Genomic DNA, 19,305 nt, shown 5'->3' on the forward strand with positions numbered 1-19,305 from the left:
GAAGAGAGAAAATGGGTAATGATAGACCGGTTAGCCTGACATCAGTAGCTGGGAAAATGTTGGAATCAAGGTCCCACACAACAGATTGGTGTGCAAAATCAAAGCACATGGTATTGGGGGTAATGTACTGACATGGATAGGGAATTGGTTGGCAGACAGGAAGCAGAGAATCAGGATAAACGGGTCCTTTTCAGAATGGCAGGCAGTGACCAGTGGGGTGCCGCAGGGCTCAGTGCTGGGATGAATGAAATCATTCATCTATGTAAATGAATTAGGTGAAGGAATTGAGTGTAATATCTCCAAGTTTGCAGATGACATTAAACTGGGTGTTGGTGTGAGCTGTGAGGAGGACGCTAAGAGGCTGTAGGGTGACTTGGACAGGTTAGGTGAGTGGGCAAATGCATGGCAGATGCAGTATAATGTGGATAAATATGAGGTTATCTACTTTGGGGGCAAAAACATGAAGGCAGAATATTATCTGAATGGCAGCAGATTAGGAAAAGGGGAGGTGCAACGAGACCTGGGTGTCATGGTTCATCAGGCAGTGAAGAAGGCAAATGGTATGTTGGCCTTCATAGCTAGTGGATAGAGTATAGGAGCAGGGAGATCTTACTGCAGTTGTACAGGGCCTTGTTGAGGCCTCAGCTGGAATATTGTGTTCAGTTTTGATCTCCTAATCTGAGGAAGGACATTCTTGCTATTGAGGGAGTGCAGCGAAGGTTCACCAGACTGATTCCCGGGAAGGCTGGACTGACATACGAGGAGAGACTGGATCAATTGGGTCTTTATACACTGGTATTTAGAAGGATGAGAGGGGATTTCATAGAAACATATAAAATTCTGACGGGACTGGACTGGTTAGATGCGGGAAGAATGTTCCCGATGTTGGGGAAGTCCAGAACCAGGGGACACAGTCTTAGGATAAGGATTCGGCCATTTAGGACTGAGATGAGGAGAAACTTCTTCATTCAGAGAGTTGTTAACCTGTGGAATTCCCTACCGCAGAGAGTTGTTGATGCCAGTTCATTGGAAATATTCAAGAGGGAGTTAGATATGGCTGTTACAGCTAAAGGTATCAAGGGGTATGGAGAGAAAGTAGGAAAGGGGTACTGAGATGAATGATCAGCAATGAACTTATTGAATGGTGGTGCAGGCTCGAAGGGCCAAATGGCCTACACCTGGAACTATTTTCTATGTTTCTATGTTTCTATGTTTCATTCGGCACAACCAGACAAGCATTTATACTCGACTCGAGCTTCCTCCCATCTTTCCTTGACTAAATCTAACAACATAACCCTCTATTTCCTTTCTTCCTTTATATGTTTGTGTAACCGTCCATAAATGTGTCTATTCTATTGACTTCAACCCCTTCCTGTGGTATTTCCACATTCTCACCATTCTTTGGGTAAAGAAGTTTCTTTTCAATTCCCTTATTGATCTATTGGTGACTATCTTCCCCACAAGTGGAAACATTCTCTCTCCAGCCACTCTATTAAACCTTTCATAATTTTAACGACCTCTATTAGGCCATCACTCAGCCTTCTTTTTTCAAGAGAAAAGAGACCCAGCCTGTTCATCCCTTCCTCATATATATACCCTCACATATCTGGTGTTATCCTTGTAAATCTACTCTGCCCACTCTCCAGTGTCTCTATATCCTTTTTATTATATGGTGACCAGAACTGTATGCAATACTCTAAGTATGGCCTAACCAAGGTTCGACACATGTTTAACATAATTCCCTACTTTACAATTCTATCCCTCTAGAAACAAACCCTAGTGCTTGGTTTGTGTTTTTATGGCCTTGTTAACCTGTGTCGCAACTTTTAGTGATTTGTGTATTTGTACTCCGAGATATCTTCGCTCCTCTACCCCACCCAGACTCACACCCTCCAAGTAATAAATGACCTCCCTCTTCTTCCAAACAAAATGTAATACCTCACATTTATCTGTGTTGAACTTCATTTGCCAATTATATGCCCATTCTGTAAGTTTATTAATGTCCTCCTATAATTTGTTGCAGTCCTTCTCAGTATTCACTATCGCTCCTGATTTAATGTCATTCACAAATTTAGAAATTGTGTTTTTGATTCCAAAGTTTACATCATTAATATAAATTGTGAACACCAGTGGTCCCAGCACTGATCCTTGTGGAACACCACTACCCACCTTCTGCCACTGTGAATAGCTACCTTTCACCCCTACTCTCTGCTTTCTGTCTTGAAGCTAGTGAGCTTTCCATTTTGATATCTGTCCCTGACTCCGCATTCTCTGGCCTTATTCATCAGTCTATTATGGGGACCTTATCGAAGGCCTTTTGAAAATCTAGATAAATTGCAGCTACTGCATTACCATTGTCTACTCTCTGTTATCTCTTCAAAAAATTCAATGAGGTTGGTCAAGCAAGACTTTCCCTTTGGAAATCCATTTGTTCTTATTTTTGGTTTCTAGATGTTCTTCTATTTTCTCTTTTAGTAAAGATTCCATTATTTTACCTACCACCAATGTTAAGCTGAGTGGTCTATAATCCCCTGGACATGTTCTATACCCCTTCTTAAATATAGGTATTACTTTCGTTATCCACCAGTCCTCTGGCACTGCACCTTTTTCTAACAAATTATTAATTATTTGTAGACAGGCCTCTGTTACCTCTTCCCGAGATTATGTTAAAATGCGTGGAGGTAATCCATCCAGACCAGGGGGTTTATCCTCTTTGAGTTTGATTAGTTTATTTAAGATACACCTCTTTTTATTTTAAATGTACTTATCTCATTACTAATCGTATCATCCAATGTCATGTCCATCTGTTCTACCTCCCTGGTAAATACTGAAGCAAATAAATATTTGATATTTCTGCCATCTCTTTATCATTACCTGTGGTATGATCCTGTCTGTCCATTAATGGCCCTATTGTTAGAAATAGCCAAGTTAGGTCTATCTCTGGTCAGTTTAAATCAGGATCATCTGTTAACCAATCTGGTGGCACATTGTGTTTAATCAGAGTTGAAGACGGAATATAACACATCAGTTATACAGCAAACACTTACGACCATTACATAGCGATCCGATCGGACAAACTGCATCGAGAGCTTCCTTCGGTAAAGCATGGGATCGCTCAAAGAGTGTACAACCAGCCCAACTTCTGTTTCACTTTCCACTCACACCATTTGTGTGGACAACCTTGATCAGGCTACTTTTATTCTCTTTTGAGGGGTGAGCCTGAAATGGAATATTGACACGACCTTTTGACCTATAGAGGTTCCCTTAAAAACTCAATACTCAATGGGACTTTTAGTTCATTATCGCGATTCTTGTGTCAAATCCCGCCCTAAATATGTCTCATGTTCCATGTCCCATTTATCTTTTCTGTGTACACTATCTCAGTGCTTTTTCCTTTGAAATTTATGTCTTATCTCTTTGTCCCTATCCTCCCTTTGATCTCATGAAGTCCAAGCCAGAAACCTGCTCACTTCAAAGTGTTACCTCCTTTATGACATAGCAAATGTTCAACACATTGTCTTAAAGGTACATAAACAAAGGTAAAGTCTTAACTTGAACACAACAGATAATGGTTGTCATAGTGCAGAATGTTATAATATATCAACAGGGACCAAAATATTTGCAATGCTAAACATCTAATAGCAGTATGAGAAGACACTTTGGATCCAGTTCTCACATAGCGATTTAAACACAGCATCCTTCATGTCAGTTTTATACATTTTGAACCCCTGATTACTAACACTATCCCCATCCCAAACTTTCTTTTTTATTGCTAAGCCTGTGAAATATTTTAATATTTTGTTTTTATTTCTTTGATAATTTAATTTCATAGTTCCTCTTTGCCTTCCTAATTGTTTTTTTTGACGTCTCTCCTAATCTTTTCATATTCTCCCTTATCATGCACTGAACTGCTGTCTATGTACTTAATGTATGCCTCTTCCCTTACCCTCAATTGTTCCCTTATTGCTTTAATCATCCATTGAGTCTCAAGTGTTTAGTTTATTATTTCCTTTCAGCAGAATATACGAACATAAGAACATAAGAAATAGGAGCAGGGGTAGGCCAGACAGCTCCTTGAGCCTGCTCCGCCATTCAATAAGATCATGGCTGATCCAATCATGGACTCAGGTCCACTTCCCTGCACGCTCTCCATAACCCCTTATTCCCTTATTATTTAAGAAACTGTCTATTTCTGTCTTAAATGTATTCATTATCCCAGCTTCCACAGTTGTCTGGTGCAGTGAATTCCACAGGTCCACAACTCTCTGAGAGAAGAAATTTGTCCTCATCTCTGTTTTAAATGGCCGGCCCCTTATTCGAAGATTATGCCCTCAAGTTCTAGTGTCCCCTATTAGTGGAAACATCCTCTCTGCATCCACCTTGTCAAGCCCCCTCATAATCTGATAAGTTTCAATAAGCTCACCTCTCATTCTTCTGAATTCCAATGAGTAGAGGCCCAACCTACTCAACCTTTCCTCATAAGTCATATCCTGAATCAACCGTGTGAACATTTTCTGAACTGCCTCCAAAGCAAGTATATCCTTTCATAAATATGGAAACCAAAACTGCACGCAGTGTTCCAGGTGTGGCGTCACCAATAACCTGTGTAACTGTATCACTGTAGCAAGACTTCCCTGCTTTTATACTCCATCCCCTTTGCAATAAAGGCCAAGATTCCATTGGCCTTCCTGATCACTTGCTGCACCTGCATACTAACCTTTTGTGTTTCATGCTCGAGTACCCCCAGGTCCCGCTGTGCTGCAGCAATTTGCAATCTTTCTCCCTTTAAATAATAACTTGCTCTTTGATTTTTTTCTGCCAAAGTGCATGACCTCACACTTTCCAACATTAAACTCCATCTGCCAAATTTTTGCCCATTCACTTAACCTGTCCATCTTGTTTTCCAGATTCTTTGTGTCCTCCTCACATCTTTGTATCATCTTTGTATCATCAGCAAATTTGGCAACATTACACTTGGTCCCTTCTTCCAAGTCGTTAATATAGATTGTAAATAGTTGGGATCACAGCACCGATTCCTTCGGCACCCCACTGGTTACTGATTGCCAACCCGAGAATGAACCATTTATCCCGACTCTCTGTTTTCTGTTCATTCGCCAATCCTCTATCCATGCTAATATATTACCCCCAACCCCATGAACTTTTATCTTGTGCAGTAACCTTTTATGTGGCACCTTGTCAAATGCCTTCTGGAAGTCCAAATACATCACATCCACTGGTTCCCCTTTATCCACCCTGTTCGTTACATCCTCAAAGAATTCCAGTAAATTTGTCAAACATGACTTCCCCTTCATAAATCCATGCTGACTCTCCCTGACCGAATTTTGCTTTTCCAAATTTCCTGTTACTGCTTCTTTAATAATGGACTCCAACATTTTCTCAACCACAGACATTAGGCTAACTGGTCTATAGTTTCCTGTTTTTTGTCTGCCTCCTTTTTTAAATAGGGGCATTACATTTGCAGTTTTCCAATCTGCTGGGACCACCCCAGAATTCAGGAAATTGTGATAAATTACAACCAATGCATTCACAATCCCTGCCGTTACTTCTCTTAAGACCCTAGAATGCAATCCATCAGGTCCAGGGGATTTATCTGCCTTTAGTCCCATTATCTTACTGAGTACCACCTCCTTAGTGTTTGTGATTGTGTTAAGTTCCTCCCCCGCTATAGACTATCCACTGTTGGGATATTATTGATGTCCTCTACCTTAAAGACTGATACAAAATATTTGTTCACAGTTTCTGTCATCTCCATTTTCCCCATTACTAATTCCCCAGTCTCGTCCTTTAAGGGACCAACATTTACTCCAGCCAATCTTTCCTTTTTATATACCTATAGTAACTCTTGCTATCTGTTTTTATATTTTGTGCTAGTTTACTTTCATAGTCTATCTTCCCTTTCTTAATCATTTTTTTAGTCATTCTTTGTTGGCTTTTAAACGCTTCCCAATCTTCTGTCCTCCCACTAGTTTTGGCCACATTATATGCCCTTGTTTTTAATTGGATACCACCCTTTACTTCTTTAGTGAGCCACGGATGGCTATCTTTTCTCTTACACACTTTCCTCCTCACTGGAATATATTTTTCTTGAGCGTTGTGAAATATCTCCTTAAATGTACACCACTGTTCATCAACCGTCTTACACTTTAAACTATTTTCCCAATCTAGTTTACCCAACTCTGCCCTCATACCTTCATAGTCTCCTGTATTTAAGCTTAGTACGCTGGTTAGAGATTCAACTTCTCACCCTCCATCAGAATTTGAAAATCAATCATGCTATCATCACTCATTCAGAGGGGATCCTTTACGAGGAGATTGTTTATTAATCCTGTCTCATTACACAGAACCAGATCTAAGATAGCCTGGTTCTTTACATACTGCTCAAGGAACCTGTCCCTGAAGCACTCTATGAACTCTTCCTCAAAGCTACCCTAACCAATTTGATTTGTCCAATCAATATGGAGGTTAAAATCACCAGTAATTATTGCTGTTCCCGTTTTACAAGCCCCCACTATTTCCTGGTTTATGCTCCGACCAACAGATTGTTACTGTACTCTGTTGGACACCATTTTAATCATTTCCCATTGCTTCTCTACATCATTATTTGCCAATATTGTTGACCATTTTAATTTCCAAAGATCTATTCTCAGCCCTTCAAAATCAAATTTTCTTCAATGTATCATCCTGGTGTTCCTCTTACGTATGTCCTTCTCAGTTATCATCTTAAAGCATATTATATTATGGCCACTATTGCCTAGATGTTCCCCTCCTTTTAATTATTTTATCTGCTCTCTGCATTTCCCATTAATAGATCCAATAGTGAATCCTCTCTTGTGGTGCTTTTTACATGTTGGTTTAGAAAGGCGTCCTGTAAACATTGTAGGAACTCCATTCCCTTATCCCTGTTACCTATCACTTCTGTCCAATTAATATTGGAGTAGTTCAAATCCCCCATGATTATTATTCTATGTTTTTTATAAATTTCCCTAATTTGTCTGCATTGTTCTTTCTCCACCTCCCTTCTACTATTCGGGGGTCTGTAGACTACAGCTATTAGTGCCATTGATCCTTTATTATCTTTTATCTCTGTCCTTATGGGTTCTATATTTGTCTTGCTGATAGCTGTGTTGCTTTTTTTCTACTGCAATTATGTTATCCATAAGAAGTACAACTACTCCACCTACTCTTTTTCCCTCTCGATCATTTCTAAGAATGTTAAATCCTGCAATGTTTAATTCCCAGTCCTGATTTTTCTGTAGGCATGTCTCAGTTATCCCTACTATGTCTGGTTCCTCACAATGCAAGATTGTCTCAGGCACGACTGTTTTATTACAGACACTGTGTGCATTGCTTTACAGACAGTTTAACTCATTTTAATAGAATTTCCTCTCACTTTACATTTTACCATCTTTTTAGACTCCCATTCGAGAACTCTATTTATTGCCTTGCCATCAATATTCTCTCTTACTTTATTATTTTCGAAGCTCCTTTTTCCTGTTTTGTTTATATTTAGGCTGTTTACTTTTCTTGTAGATACCTCCGACCATCTGAGTAGTTTCAGGCCTTTCCCATCTTCCTAATTACCCTTTTAATAGGCAAATTACTAATTATCTGGGAGAAAATAAGTAGAGCAGTCAATAGAGATATCAGAAAGATCATGCTTGACAAACCTTAATGCAGTTCTTTGAGGAGGTGACATATGTGCTGGTTGGGGAAATGCAGTGGATGCAGTGTATATAGACCTTCAGAAAGCTTCGATAAGATGCCACACAGGAGGCTACTGGAGAAAACAAAGCTGTGTGGAATTAGGGGGAGGGAAGCAAACTGGTTAGAAGGGAAGAAACAGTGGGAGTTAAGGGCACCATCACCAGCCCCTGTTTTACACTATCACACAAAGTCAAGATCTATCACATTATGCTCCTCCCTGAACCCGTTTCTTCCATTCCTTCAAACCCCGCAGCATTCCTTCTGTGGAATTGGTAAGAAATGGAATTCTTGTCACTGGAATCTTTGCATTTATCTTATCTTAATAATAATCAGTTATCTAATTTAAGCATTGGGTTCAGGACAAATTAAAATTCTTCCTTCTATCCTCAAGTGTATATATTTTTTATCCTGGCACAATCAGTTTTAAAACTTCCTCCTGACTATAATGTGTAGATTCGAAGAATCTGGTTCTCATTTTCAAAACATTTGGATATGTTCCTTCAAGGGGAGTTGAGCTGGAAAGGAACAATAATGTTGCCACCCGGTCCTGATGTAAATTTGCCAGCTTTCCTCCCATCATTTAATGAAATTCAGGATGGCCGTAAAGGGATATTTCACTGTGTTCATCACCTCCTCTCTGAATTTGCTCTGTGTGACTGCATAAATAAATGTGTTGGTGCAGGAGCTCAGTAACTGAAGCATTGTTCCCATGATGATTGCCACGAGTAAAGGAGTTGTCAAAAAATCATGCATTACCGTAATTCGCTGAACCATTAGAACTACGACATTTGTCGTCCATAACAGGATAAAACTGCCCGATATGGTAAAGAGCAAAATGATGGACCTTCTTCGATTCTTCATTTCTGGATCGTGCTGCTCTTCCCCGTTTCTCTGAGCCCTCAGTTTCCTGCGGACTGCACTGGCCAGCAGGATGTGCCTGACGGTGACAGTATTGAGCAGCAGGATGAGCACGAAGGGGAGCAGTGGCGTTAAAACGCGAACCCCCCAGTCGTAGGTTTGCCACACGGGTGAAGTGACGTATTCATATGATACCTTGCACCAGTAGAGTTCGTACTTAAAATACCAGGGGATGTTGATTAACAAACTCAGCAGGCTCACCGTTGTGATAACAATGGCTGCACTTTTCTCGGTGCAGTATTTTGTCTTCAGCTTCGGGCAGCAAATGGCCACCATACGGTCAAAGGTGAAGGCAATAGTGAGCCAGACAGAGCTGTCTCTGGTCGTGTAACGAATGACATCTCTGATGTTACAGCCGGGTGGATAGTAGAAAAATACAATGTGTAGATAAAAGGTATTCAATTTGCCCAGTATAACGTGAATAATGATGACCAGTAGATCCGCCACAGCCATCGCCACCAGGTACAGAGTGACACCTTTGGTGAGACCACACCTCCCTCGCGACAGTGTCACGATTGCGACTAGGTTTGCTGTAAATTTTTAAAAAGAAAGTAACACAACATTTTACAGTGAGAAGCAGCAGAGATGTGAAGAGCCAGTACAGTAAATGTTAAACGTTGCACTTTTACTGAGGGTGCTAGTTACAGCAATGACTACCCTTCAAAGGCACTTCATTGGCTGTAAAGCTCCAGGGAGTTCTGAAGGCCGCTACATAAATGCAATTTATTTCTTGTATATAATGAATGAGGTTATGTTAGCAAACATTTCAGAGGCATTGAAAGGATATCTTAGCACTTCGCTCCAATCATAGTAGAAAACTACATTCACTGATATAGTGTATATACATTAAAAAATACAATGTATCCTCACAGTACACTAGAAATAAATCAAACGGACCCTAGAACACAACAATTACATGGTTAGTTAGGATCCAATGCCAGCAGCAGTGATAAGTTGGAGACATTGACTGAAGCACACTGACCCCAGTAAGACTGCATATCTGAAGAGAGGCTGCAGTTAAAATAAGGCAAAGCATAGAGGAATGTCAGTGACCAGCAAGGATTGAAATAATGACCGCAACATTCGAACATGTAACAAATCCTACACCAACAAGTTACATTCTCAGATCAGTCAAACCAGCAATGGTTATAATGACTCACATAGAACTCCAACGACTGCCAGAATAGAATAGTAAATGGGCTGAAAATCAAAGAGCAGATATACTAGACAGTCTGGATTCATGTTATACAATGAGCGATGTTGTCCTTTTGTGTCGATCAGTTTCCATTGACACTCTGAGCTTACTCAGTCAGTGGAGCCCTTTATTAATACAGGAGAGTGACACCCACTGAGACCACGAGGGTTATGTAATCATTGTTATTAGTTATAGGAATTGGAATAAACAGATTGCCACCATGCATGAAACCTCAGTTAGTTAAGGAACAACAGAATCGTGTTACATACGCTTGATACTCAACCGCCCAAGCACTGGAAAAGAAACATAGGATCAAGGAACTGGCAACAGAAAAGAGACCATTCAACTTATCATACCTGCTCTGGCTTTTGAAAAAGCGATCCACTTACACACATCCCCACTCCTTTCCCCATAACTTTTCCCCTTTGAAAACCCTTTAATGGATTCCCCTTCCCGTTGGGTGCTCCATAACCCAACAACCCTGAACACACACACACAAAACAATCTCCTAGACTCTGCAATGCTTCTTTGGTGATCAAATTCAAGTTATGTTCTCTATGCTCATGGGACTTTGCCCTTGTCTGCACCCCTCATAATTATAAGCACCTCTGTCAAATCTCCTCAAACTTTCCTAGTGTAAAAAGCTCCAACGATTATAATACAATGGCCTAGAATTTGAGGCCAGAGGTGTTGCTCCAGAGTCCGCCTCTGACCCGTGAAACAATTCCAAAATACCTCCAGGTTCCCAGGCTGCAAAGAGTTGTGGTCTCGGGCCCCCAGGCGGACGGCAGTGTAAAGGCCCACGGATCCCAGGGACGCAGGTGGTTCGCAAGTGTCCCTGGGATCACATGGGCCCGTTCCTCCAATGGCAAAGGAGAAATTCATTGCAATCATTTACAAACAGAATCCCTTAATGATATGCAATGGAATCCCAAACTAATTATTCAATTTTCAGGATTCTAATGATTATAAATGGACTGAATTGCAATTTGATTCATAAGTTCGTTCATTTCACCACACACAATAAAAATTGTATTTATTTATAAATCATAAACATCTTTATCTGGATCAATATTTGTTTCAATCCATTTAACGTGTATGTGCTTAATGTTTGACTTTTTAGGCCAGAAATTCCATTGCTCCCCATTTGGGGCAATAACTTTTGAAAAGTAAGAATGTATCACCAGACGATAATTCCCACTTCATCCCGGGAGCTTCAGCTTTAGTGCTCCAAGAGGGAAGTGGAGCACTAAATCAAGTGTTACCACTGTCTTGGAGCACTAAAGTGTGTGAGAGGGCCGGTTGTGGCAGAGCGCTGGAGAATGTTCAGTGCAGTGCTGCCGACATCACAGGCTACTTCACTGGCTTAAAGGGAAAGGCCAATAATGGGTTCCGAGACCCTTCCACTTATTGGGGTGGGACTCTGGGACCTGTATGACTAGTATTACAGCCCCAAGCACTCTCAGAGAGTGGAGAGCTGAGGAATCGCGCAGCAATCAGTTTACTGTTTGGATCTGGGGCCGGTGCCGGTAAATAACACTCACTTTGATCAATTTGTCCTGGGAGCTGGAGAGTCTGTTCCCTTGCAGGATCCACCCTTCTCACCCTGAATACCAGTTGGACAGTGTCCAGCAGTGTGTGAGGGATGTTGGAATGAAAAATAAAGAGTCCTTAAAAACAGCAGGCTTGTCGTTAATCTTGAAATGACTCCTGTGAGCTTCTGCAGTCAGACCGGCAATATTCAACACCAGGGTGTATGAGAAGCACGGTTTGTGCGGCAAGTAAAGGGTTAACCAGAACCACCAACTGCTGCAATTTTCTGTAGCATCCGGGTGATCAGGTAACCCTGAGCAACAGAATCTAGAAACTAAAGAATGAAAGACTGTCCAGCCTCCACCCTGACTGCCTGAGGTCGTCGAGCAGATTGGTGATTGTCCAGTGATACGAGCAAGTCCATCGATCTGGTAACCCCCAAAGTCCTGAAGTTCTGGACTACCTCAGTGTGGATCATCCACGGCTGAGGCACACATATCCCCTCCCTGGGAGTGAGCACCCTTGGAACCTAGATGTCCCATGGGAATTGGGAGAGATCCTGTCACCAGTCGGCACGGACACCTCCGAGCCAGCTGATACCAGGGGAGGTCTCTTCCTCTTAATTCTGGGAAGTCTCGGTACATATTTGTACCAGGGTTTCACCTGACCGTGTGGGCTGGGATGGCAGAGACTGGCCGGCTCGCGGCCTTAAGCAACTTGTTCCACTCTACACCATCGACTCAACAACAAGAGCGTCCGCATTTGAGATTTTCCTGTTTAGTCCCGATTTAAATAAATTGATGAGACCTAGAATCATAGAATTATAAAATGGTACAGCACAGGAAGTAGCCATTCGGATGATTGAGTCCACGCTGGCCCTTTCAAAGACTGAACCAGATAGTCCCACTTCCCCAGCTCTTCCACCATATCCCTGCAATTCTTTCTCCTGCAAGCATTTATCTAATTCCCTTTAGAAGGCTACTCCTCCACCCTATCAGGCAGTTGATTCCAAATCCTAACCACTCGCTGCATAAAAATGTTTTTCCTCATATTGCCTGTGGTTCTTTTGTCAATCACCTTAATTCTGTGCCCTCTCATTATCGACCTTTCAGCCATTGGAAACAGTTTCTCGTTATTTACTCGATCAAAACCCTTCATGAATTTAAACAACTCTATCAAATCTCCTCCTAGCCTTCTCTGTTCCATGGAGAACATCCACAGATTCTCTAGTCCAGCACATAACATAATCCCTCATTCCAGGAGCCATTCTAGTAAAACACTTCTATACCCGCTCCAAAGTCTTCATGTCCTTCCTAAAGTGTGGTGCCCAGAATTGGACACAATACTCCAGCTGGGGCTGAACTAGTGTTGTATATCGGTATAACATAACCTCCTGACTTTTGTACTCTGTGCCTCTGTTTATAAAGCCCAGGATCCCATATGCTTCACTAACTGCGTTGTTAACCTGCCCTGTCACCTGCAAAGATGTGTACAAACACCCCCAGGTCTCTCTCTTCTTGCATCACCTTTAAAATTATACCAGTTAGATGGTTCTGTCTCTCCTCATTCTTCCTACCAAAATGTATCACCTCACACTTTGCTGCATTGTATTACATCTGCCACATGTCCACCCATTCCACCACCCTCTCCATGTCCTCTTGAAGTCTAGTACTATCTTTCTCACTGTTTACTACATTTACAAGTTTTGTGTCATCTGCAAAATTCAACATTCTGCCATGTATCCCTGTTGGAACTTGCTTTGCGTCAGGTGTTCCATCAAAGTTCATCATATTATTTCTGTGCCATTATCCGATTAGGATATGCTAATATTGGAGATCAGTCGGGACAATGGGAGTAGCAAAAAGCAGACAGGTTGGCTACATCCCATTGGACGTGCTTGTATCGGGATTGGCCAGAACAATGGAAGCACCCAAGCATGTCACATTAACAGTCTGGGATTGTCCAAGTTGTCTCCACTTTCTTTGTAATGTCAAGGCAGGATTGAGGTTAAAGTGATCAGCAGTTAAACCATCGAGATGGCCATTATGTCAAGGTCTGGAGGTTTGGTGAGAAGGAACCTCACTTCAATATACATTCTGGACATCATGTGATATGACTCACATTAAAGGGGAGGACACGTTAAGGATGCCTGGAAGGTTCTGGAACATGTGACAGATGAAAAAAGAGGGAAACAAAAGAACAGGTAGTGGCCTTCTTGTGGTTAGAGGTCATGGGAGGGTCTGAAGTCCAGCAGCTACGGAGGCCAAGCTGGATCACCTTGGGTCTGCAGGAAACCAGCTTGTATGCATCTATTGTATAACCGTAATAGTTATTGTACTATTGGTGTCTGAGTTATAAACTTGCATTTGGACAATACGCTGGAGCCTGAATCACAACGAATTATTTAACTGGTTTAAAAGACTTCCTGACACATTGGCGTCCCTGGGTGGGCTCGAGTGTTGAAAATAGTAAGTTGGATTACTGGACACGGTTCCGATGGGAGTGACGACGGGTTTGTGACTAAATGAAATCAGTTAGTGGACCATTCCTCGGGATATTTGAAGGGGTACGATTGGCGACTAAGTGAAATCAGTTAGTGGACCACCCTTCGGGTTATAAAAAGGGAGACGTTTACGACTAAGTGAAATAAACTCGTGGACGGTCTCTCGGTCACAAGTTGAGTTCTGGAGGAAGGCACCATGGTGAAGAGTTAGTCAGGAATATTCAGAAATATGTGGACAGGAAGTGAGGAGGATGCAGATCATTAGTATCTGAGGTAGAGAGTCTGGGACAGGGGTCGGAATCACACTAAACGTCACGGAAGGAAAATAAAATTAAACGGCATGATTGGAAAGCCATGATTATTCTGTGGAAAATGTAGAAAATAACCAACTTGAAAGAAGAATTAGGACAAAAGGGAGTGGCGGACATGAATCAGAGCAGGTTGAGTGAGGTTGAGAAGCAGTTAGAGGACAACAACCAGCATTGCGAGTCTCTGTCCGGATCACTAACTGATTGAGGGATGGAGATTGGTGAAAAGGTCAGAGAATTGATGCAGTGTGAGGCAGAGCTGGGGGAAAAGAAAGGGCAGGTAGATCAATACCAAAGGGTCACCGATGAACTGAGTGCTGCCCTAAGGGGTGTTCTGAAGCAACAAGAGGAGGGCCAGAAAATTGCTGGAAAGGGAGACAAACATGATGTGTGTCAAAAACAGATTGGGGAATTGAAGGATTAATCAATGTCTGTGGTGGGGGAAGACGGGCACGGGAGGGAATGTAATAGTTCGACCCAAAGGGAAAGTGTGGTCCATAGGGGTGACGGTTGTAGACCGTCTCGACCAATGTCTCAGGCACAACCTGCCTGAGGTTGAGGGAGTGATCAAGCAGGCTCCATGTTGGGCTAGACATAAGATCCAGTGTGGGAGGATGCACTGGGAAGGTGATTTACAAGGCCCAGTTCCCATCCGACCCGCTGCACAGCACCGGTTCCTGAAGGAAGCAGAAGTATCGGTGGCACAGGTCGTCGAGTCCTTGTTACGTAAGACGACCAGTACCTGTAACCAGTCGCCAATTGCCAGGCCTCCCCTGTGTCCCAGTCATTGATGTATATCATAAACAGCAGTGGTCCTAGTACTGCACCCTGGGGAACCCCACTGTCTACCTCCCTCCAGCTGGAAACACCAAGTTTCACGACTGTCACTTTCAGATCCAGCGATCAGTGATTCCACTAGAAACTTTTAAATTCCTGAAATTCACACCTCGATGCTCCGCCCATCAATTATCCAGGTCTTCACATCAATTCATTGCTGATTCACCCAACCTTTGTCTTATCAGACGTCTGACTGTTGAAATCTAGTTTTTCTAGCATCTTGTACGTCCACTTGTAAATCAGGGCCTTGCCATCCATGAGCTTATTGTGGATGATCATGTTGAAATCATGGCATTGAAGGAGACATGGCTAAGGGATGATGACACCTTTCCTCTGAATGAAGCTTCACCGCCTGGCTCTGCATTTCCCCCAAACCGCCGCGGTGTTGGTGAATGAACAGATGGATTTCCCACCGATGCACTAAAGCATGACGGAATAGTACTATTGGCAGAAATACATGTCCTCATTTCTCTTATCTGCAAGGAGGAGAGCATGCCAGGTGCCAAGGGGGAAGTGGAGGGCTAAATCAAGCACTAACCACTTCTCTTAAGGAGTTAAAGTCTGAGAGCAAGGCCGGTAGTGGCAGAGTGCTGAACAATCCAATGCTAACGGTATCAGGGGCTGCTTCCCTCGCTTAAAGGGAAGGGCCAATGATGGAGCACGACCTACTGCTCGGCATTTCTGCATTGCACGGTGACCTGCCGACTGCCATTACAGCCCCAAACACTCTCAGATAGGGGAGGGCTTGGACACCTTGCAGCACAGAAAACTTTGAGCAGGCACCAGACTGGTGCAAATAATAAAGCTTGACCTAGACGTGGCTGCAGTGTGTGCCATCTACAAGATGCACTGCAGCAACTCGCCACAGCTTCTTCAGCAGCACCTCCCAAACTCACAATCTCAACCACTTGGAAGGACAAAGGCAGCAGGTGCTTGGGAACACCATCACCTCCATGTTCCCCTAATAGTTACACACCATCCTGACTTGGAAATATATTGCCCTTCCTTATCATCACTGGGTCATAATCCTGGAACTCCCTCCCTAACAGCACTTTGGGAGTACCTTCACCACATGGACTGCAGCGGTTCAAGAAGGCGGTTCACCAGCACCTTCTCAAGGGCGAATTAGGGATGGGCAATAAATGCTGGCCTTGCCAGTGATGCCCACATCCAATCCCACATGTGGATGAATAAAAAACCTGAAAATCGCTGTATTTAATTAGCGCTCCCCAAGCGGCCAGCCAAGGTGACAACGCCTCCTCTTTCTGCCATTATTCACACCCGGCAATACAGCAGGGGTTGGGCCTCAATTTAACGGTCATCAGTGAACCGGGAATTTCCTTCACGGACGTGTTCAATAAAAATGGACTTGCAAGTCCTGACATGGCCACTGCCAACCCCAACAAGTCAGTCATCCAGCCATCAGCCACAATAGACCCCACATACTCACCCGAGGCTGGAATCGAACTGAAACGGTCAACCCGGGAGCGCAAAGCACCGGATCGTCTCAACCTGTGAAAGACTGTGATAAGATCTCGGAGTGGGGTATGGTATGTATGTACATTTGTAGCCACTAGATGGCGTCATTGTTTGAGGCCACTGAGCAGCACTAACATGACGCTGCTCAGGTATAAAAGGCCAGCCATTTTGAGAGTCAGGCACCTTGGGCCCGAATAAAGCAGAGCCAAGGTTGTACGATGCTTTGTTAAACGATATTCAGTTTGAACCTTTATTGCCTACATAACACTGTCTGAGGCTGATCAAGTCTGATCGCAACCTTGGTGTCATATCTGATCACGAGTTGAGCTTCCTTCTTCATATCCATTTCAGCACCAAGACCGCCCATTTCCACCTCCGTAACATCACACGTCTCCGTTCTTACCTCAGCTTATCTGCTGCAGAAAACCTCATCCATGTCTTCGTTACCTCTAGACTATTAACTATTCCAACGCACTCCTGGCCAGCCTCCCTACCTCTCCCCTCTATTAACTTGAGGTCATCCAAAATCTTCCGCCCATGTCCCAACTTGCACCAAGTCCCTCTCACCCAGCTCCCCGGTGCTCGCTCACCTACATTTGCTCCCACTTAAGCAGTCCTTCGATTTTCAGATTCTAAAACTTGTTTTCAAATGTCTCCATGGTCTCACTCCTCCCTATCTCTGTAATCTCCTCCAGCCCGACAACGCCTCAAGATATCTGTGCTGCGCAAATTCTGGCCTCTTGTACATCCCCGATCCCATGACCATTGGTGGCCATGTCTTCAGCTGCCAAGGTCCTAAGCCCTGTAATTCCCTCCATAAAACTTCCCGCCTCTCTCCTTCTCTTTCTTCCTTTAAGATGCTCCTTAAAACCTACCTCTTTGATGAAGCATTTAGTTATCTGCTCTAACATAGAAACATAGAAACATAGGAACATAGAAAATAGGTGCAGGAGTAGGCCATTTGGCCCTTCTAGCCTGCACCACCATTCAATGAGTTCATGGCTGAACATTCAACCTCAGTACCCCATTCCTGCTTTCTCACCATACCCCTTGATTCCCCTAGTAGTAAGGACTTCATCTAACTCCTTTTTGAATATATTTAGTGAATTGGCCTCAACAACTTTCTGTGGTAGAGAATTCCACAGGTTCACCACTCTCTGGGTGAAGAAATTTCTCCTCATCTCGGTCCTAAATGGCTTACCCCTTATCCTTAGACTGTGTCCCCTGGTTCTGGACTTCCCCAACATTGGGAACATTCTTCCTGCATCTAACCTGTCTAACCCCATCAGAATTTTAAACGTTTCTATGAGGTCCCGTCTCATTCTTCTGAACTCCAGTGAATACAAGCCCAGTTGATCCAGTCTTTCTTGATAGGTCAGTCCCGCCATCCCGGGAATCAGTCTGGTGAACCTTCGCTGCACTCCCTCAATAGCAAGAATGTCCTTCCTCAGGTTAGGAGACCAAAACTGTACACAATACTCCAGGTGTGGCCTCACCAAGGCCCTGTACAACTGTAGCAACACCTCCCTGCCCCTGTACTCAAATCCTCTCGCTATGAAGGCCAACATGCCATTTGCTTTCTTAACCGCCTGCTGCACCTGCATGCCAACCTTCAATGACTGATGTACTATGACACCCAGGTCTCGTTGCACCTCCCCTTTTCCTAATCTGTCACCATTCAGACAATAGTCTGTCTCTCTGTTTTTACCACCAAAGTGGATAACCTCACATTTATCCACATTATACATCTCCTTATATGGCTCGATGTCAATTTTTTTCTTCATAATGTTCCTATGGTGCACCTTGGGACATTTTATTACACTAAAGATGCTATATAACTGTAAGTTGTTGTTGTTGAAAAACAGCCAGTCCCCACAACTCTCTGCTTTCTGTCCCTTCGCCAATTCTGTATCCATGCTGCTAATGCCCCTTTTATCCCATAGGCTTCAATTTTGCTAACATGCCCAATATCTGGTACTTTATCAAACGCCTTTTGAAAGTTCATGTACACAACATCGACTGCACTGCGCTCATCCACCCTCTCTGTTAACTCATCAAAATTCAATCAAGTTACCCAGACAGTTTGCCCTTCACAAATCCGTGCTGGCTCTCCGTTATTGTCCATACTTGTCCAAGTGGCTATTTTTTCCCCAGGATTATTGTTTCTAAAAGCTTCCCCATCACCGACATGAAACTGACTGCCCTGTAATTGTCATGTTTATCCTGGTCCCGCCTCTCCCAGAACAGGTTCAAATGTCCCAGGAACATAAAGCCCTCCCTCCTGCACCATCTCTCCAGCCACACATTCATCTGCTCTATCCTCCTATTTCTATACTCACTCGCTCGTGGCAGCGGGAGTAATCCTAGCTGCCTAAAATATGCCTGCAGGACCTCATCCCTCTTTCTACCTATCTCATGGGTGCCGATATGGACCACCACCTCTGGCTGTTCACCCTCCCCCCTCAGAATGTCCTGCAGCCGCTCAGTGACATCCTTGACCCTGGCACATACCAAACTGGAATCACGTCTGACGTCGCAGAAATGCCTATCTGTTCCCCTAACTATCGAATCCCCGACCAATATTGCTTTTGCGATATAACTCTTCCCCCCTTGAACAGCTAAGTCACCCCTTGTGCCTTGGACATGGCTCTGGCTGTACACCCCTGAGGAACCACCACCCTCACAAGTATTCAGTACAGGATACAGGTTGGAGAGTGAGATGCAGTCAGGGGACACCTGGACTACCTGCCTGGTCCTCCTTGTCTGTCTGGTGGCCACCCATTCCCTCTCTGCCTGCACACACTTAC

At 43.4% G+C, this 19,305-nt stretch overlaps 1 protein-coding gene across 1 annotated transcript; it reads right to left on the minus strand.

Moving 5' to 3' along the window:
- Positions 1–8,301: 8,301 nt before the first annotated feature.
- LOC139273955 (probable G-protein coupled receptor 139) lies at positions 8,302–9,096 on the minus strand. The gene has a single exon (XM_070891027.1). The coding sequence runs from the start codon at positions 9,094–9,096 to the stop codon at positions 8,302–8,304; it is 795 nt and encodes a 264-aa protein (XP_070747128.1).
- Positions 9,097–19,305: the final 10,209 nt, after the last annotated feature.

The sequence above is a fragment of the Pristiophorus japonicus genome, chromosome 9 (genome assembly GCF_044704955.1).
Source record: "Pristiophorus japonicus isolate sPriJap1 chromosome 9, sPriJap1.hap1, whole genome shotgun sequence".
NCBI lineage: Eukaryota > Metazoa > Chordata > Chondrichthyes > Pristiophoridae > Pristiophorus > Pristiophorus japonicus.

Coding starts and splice junctions, on each gene's coding strand:
- LOC139273955 (XM_070891027.1), bottom strand. CDS start 9,096: ATGGCTGTGGCGGATCTACTGGTCATCATTATTCACGTTATACTGGGC.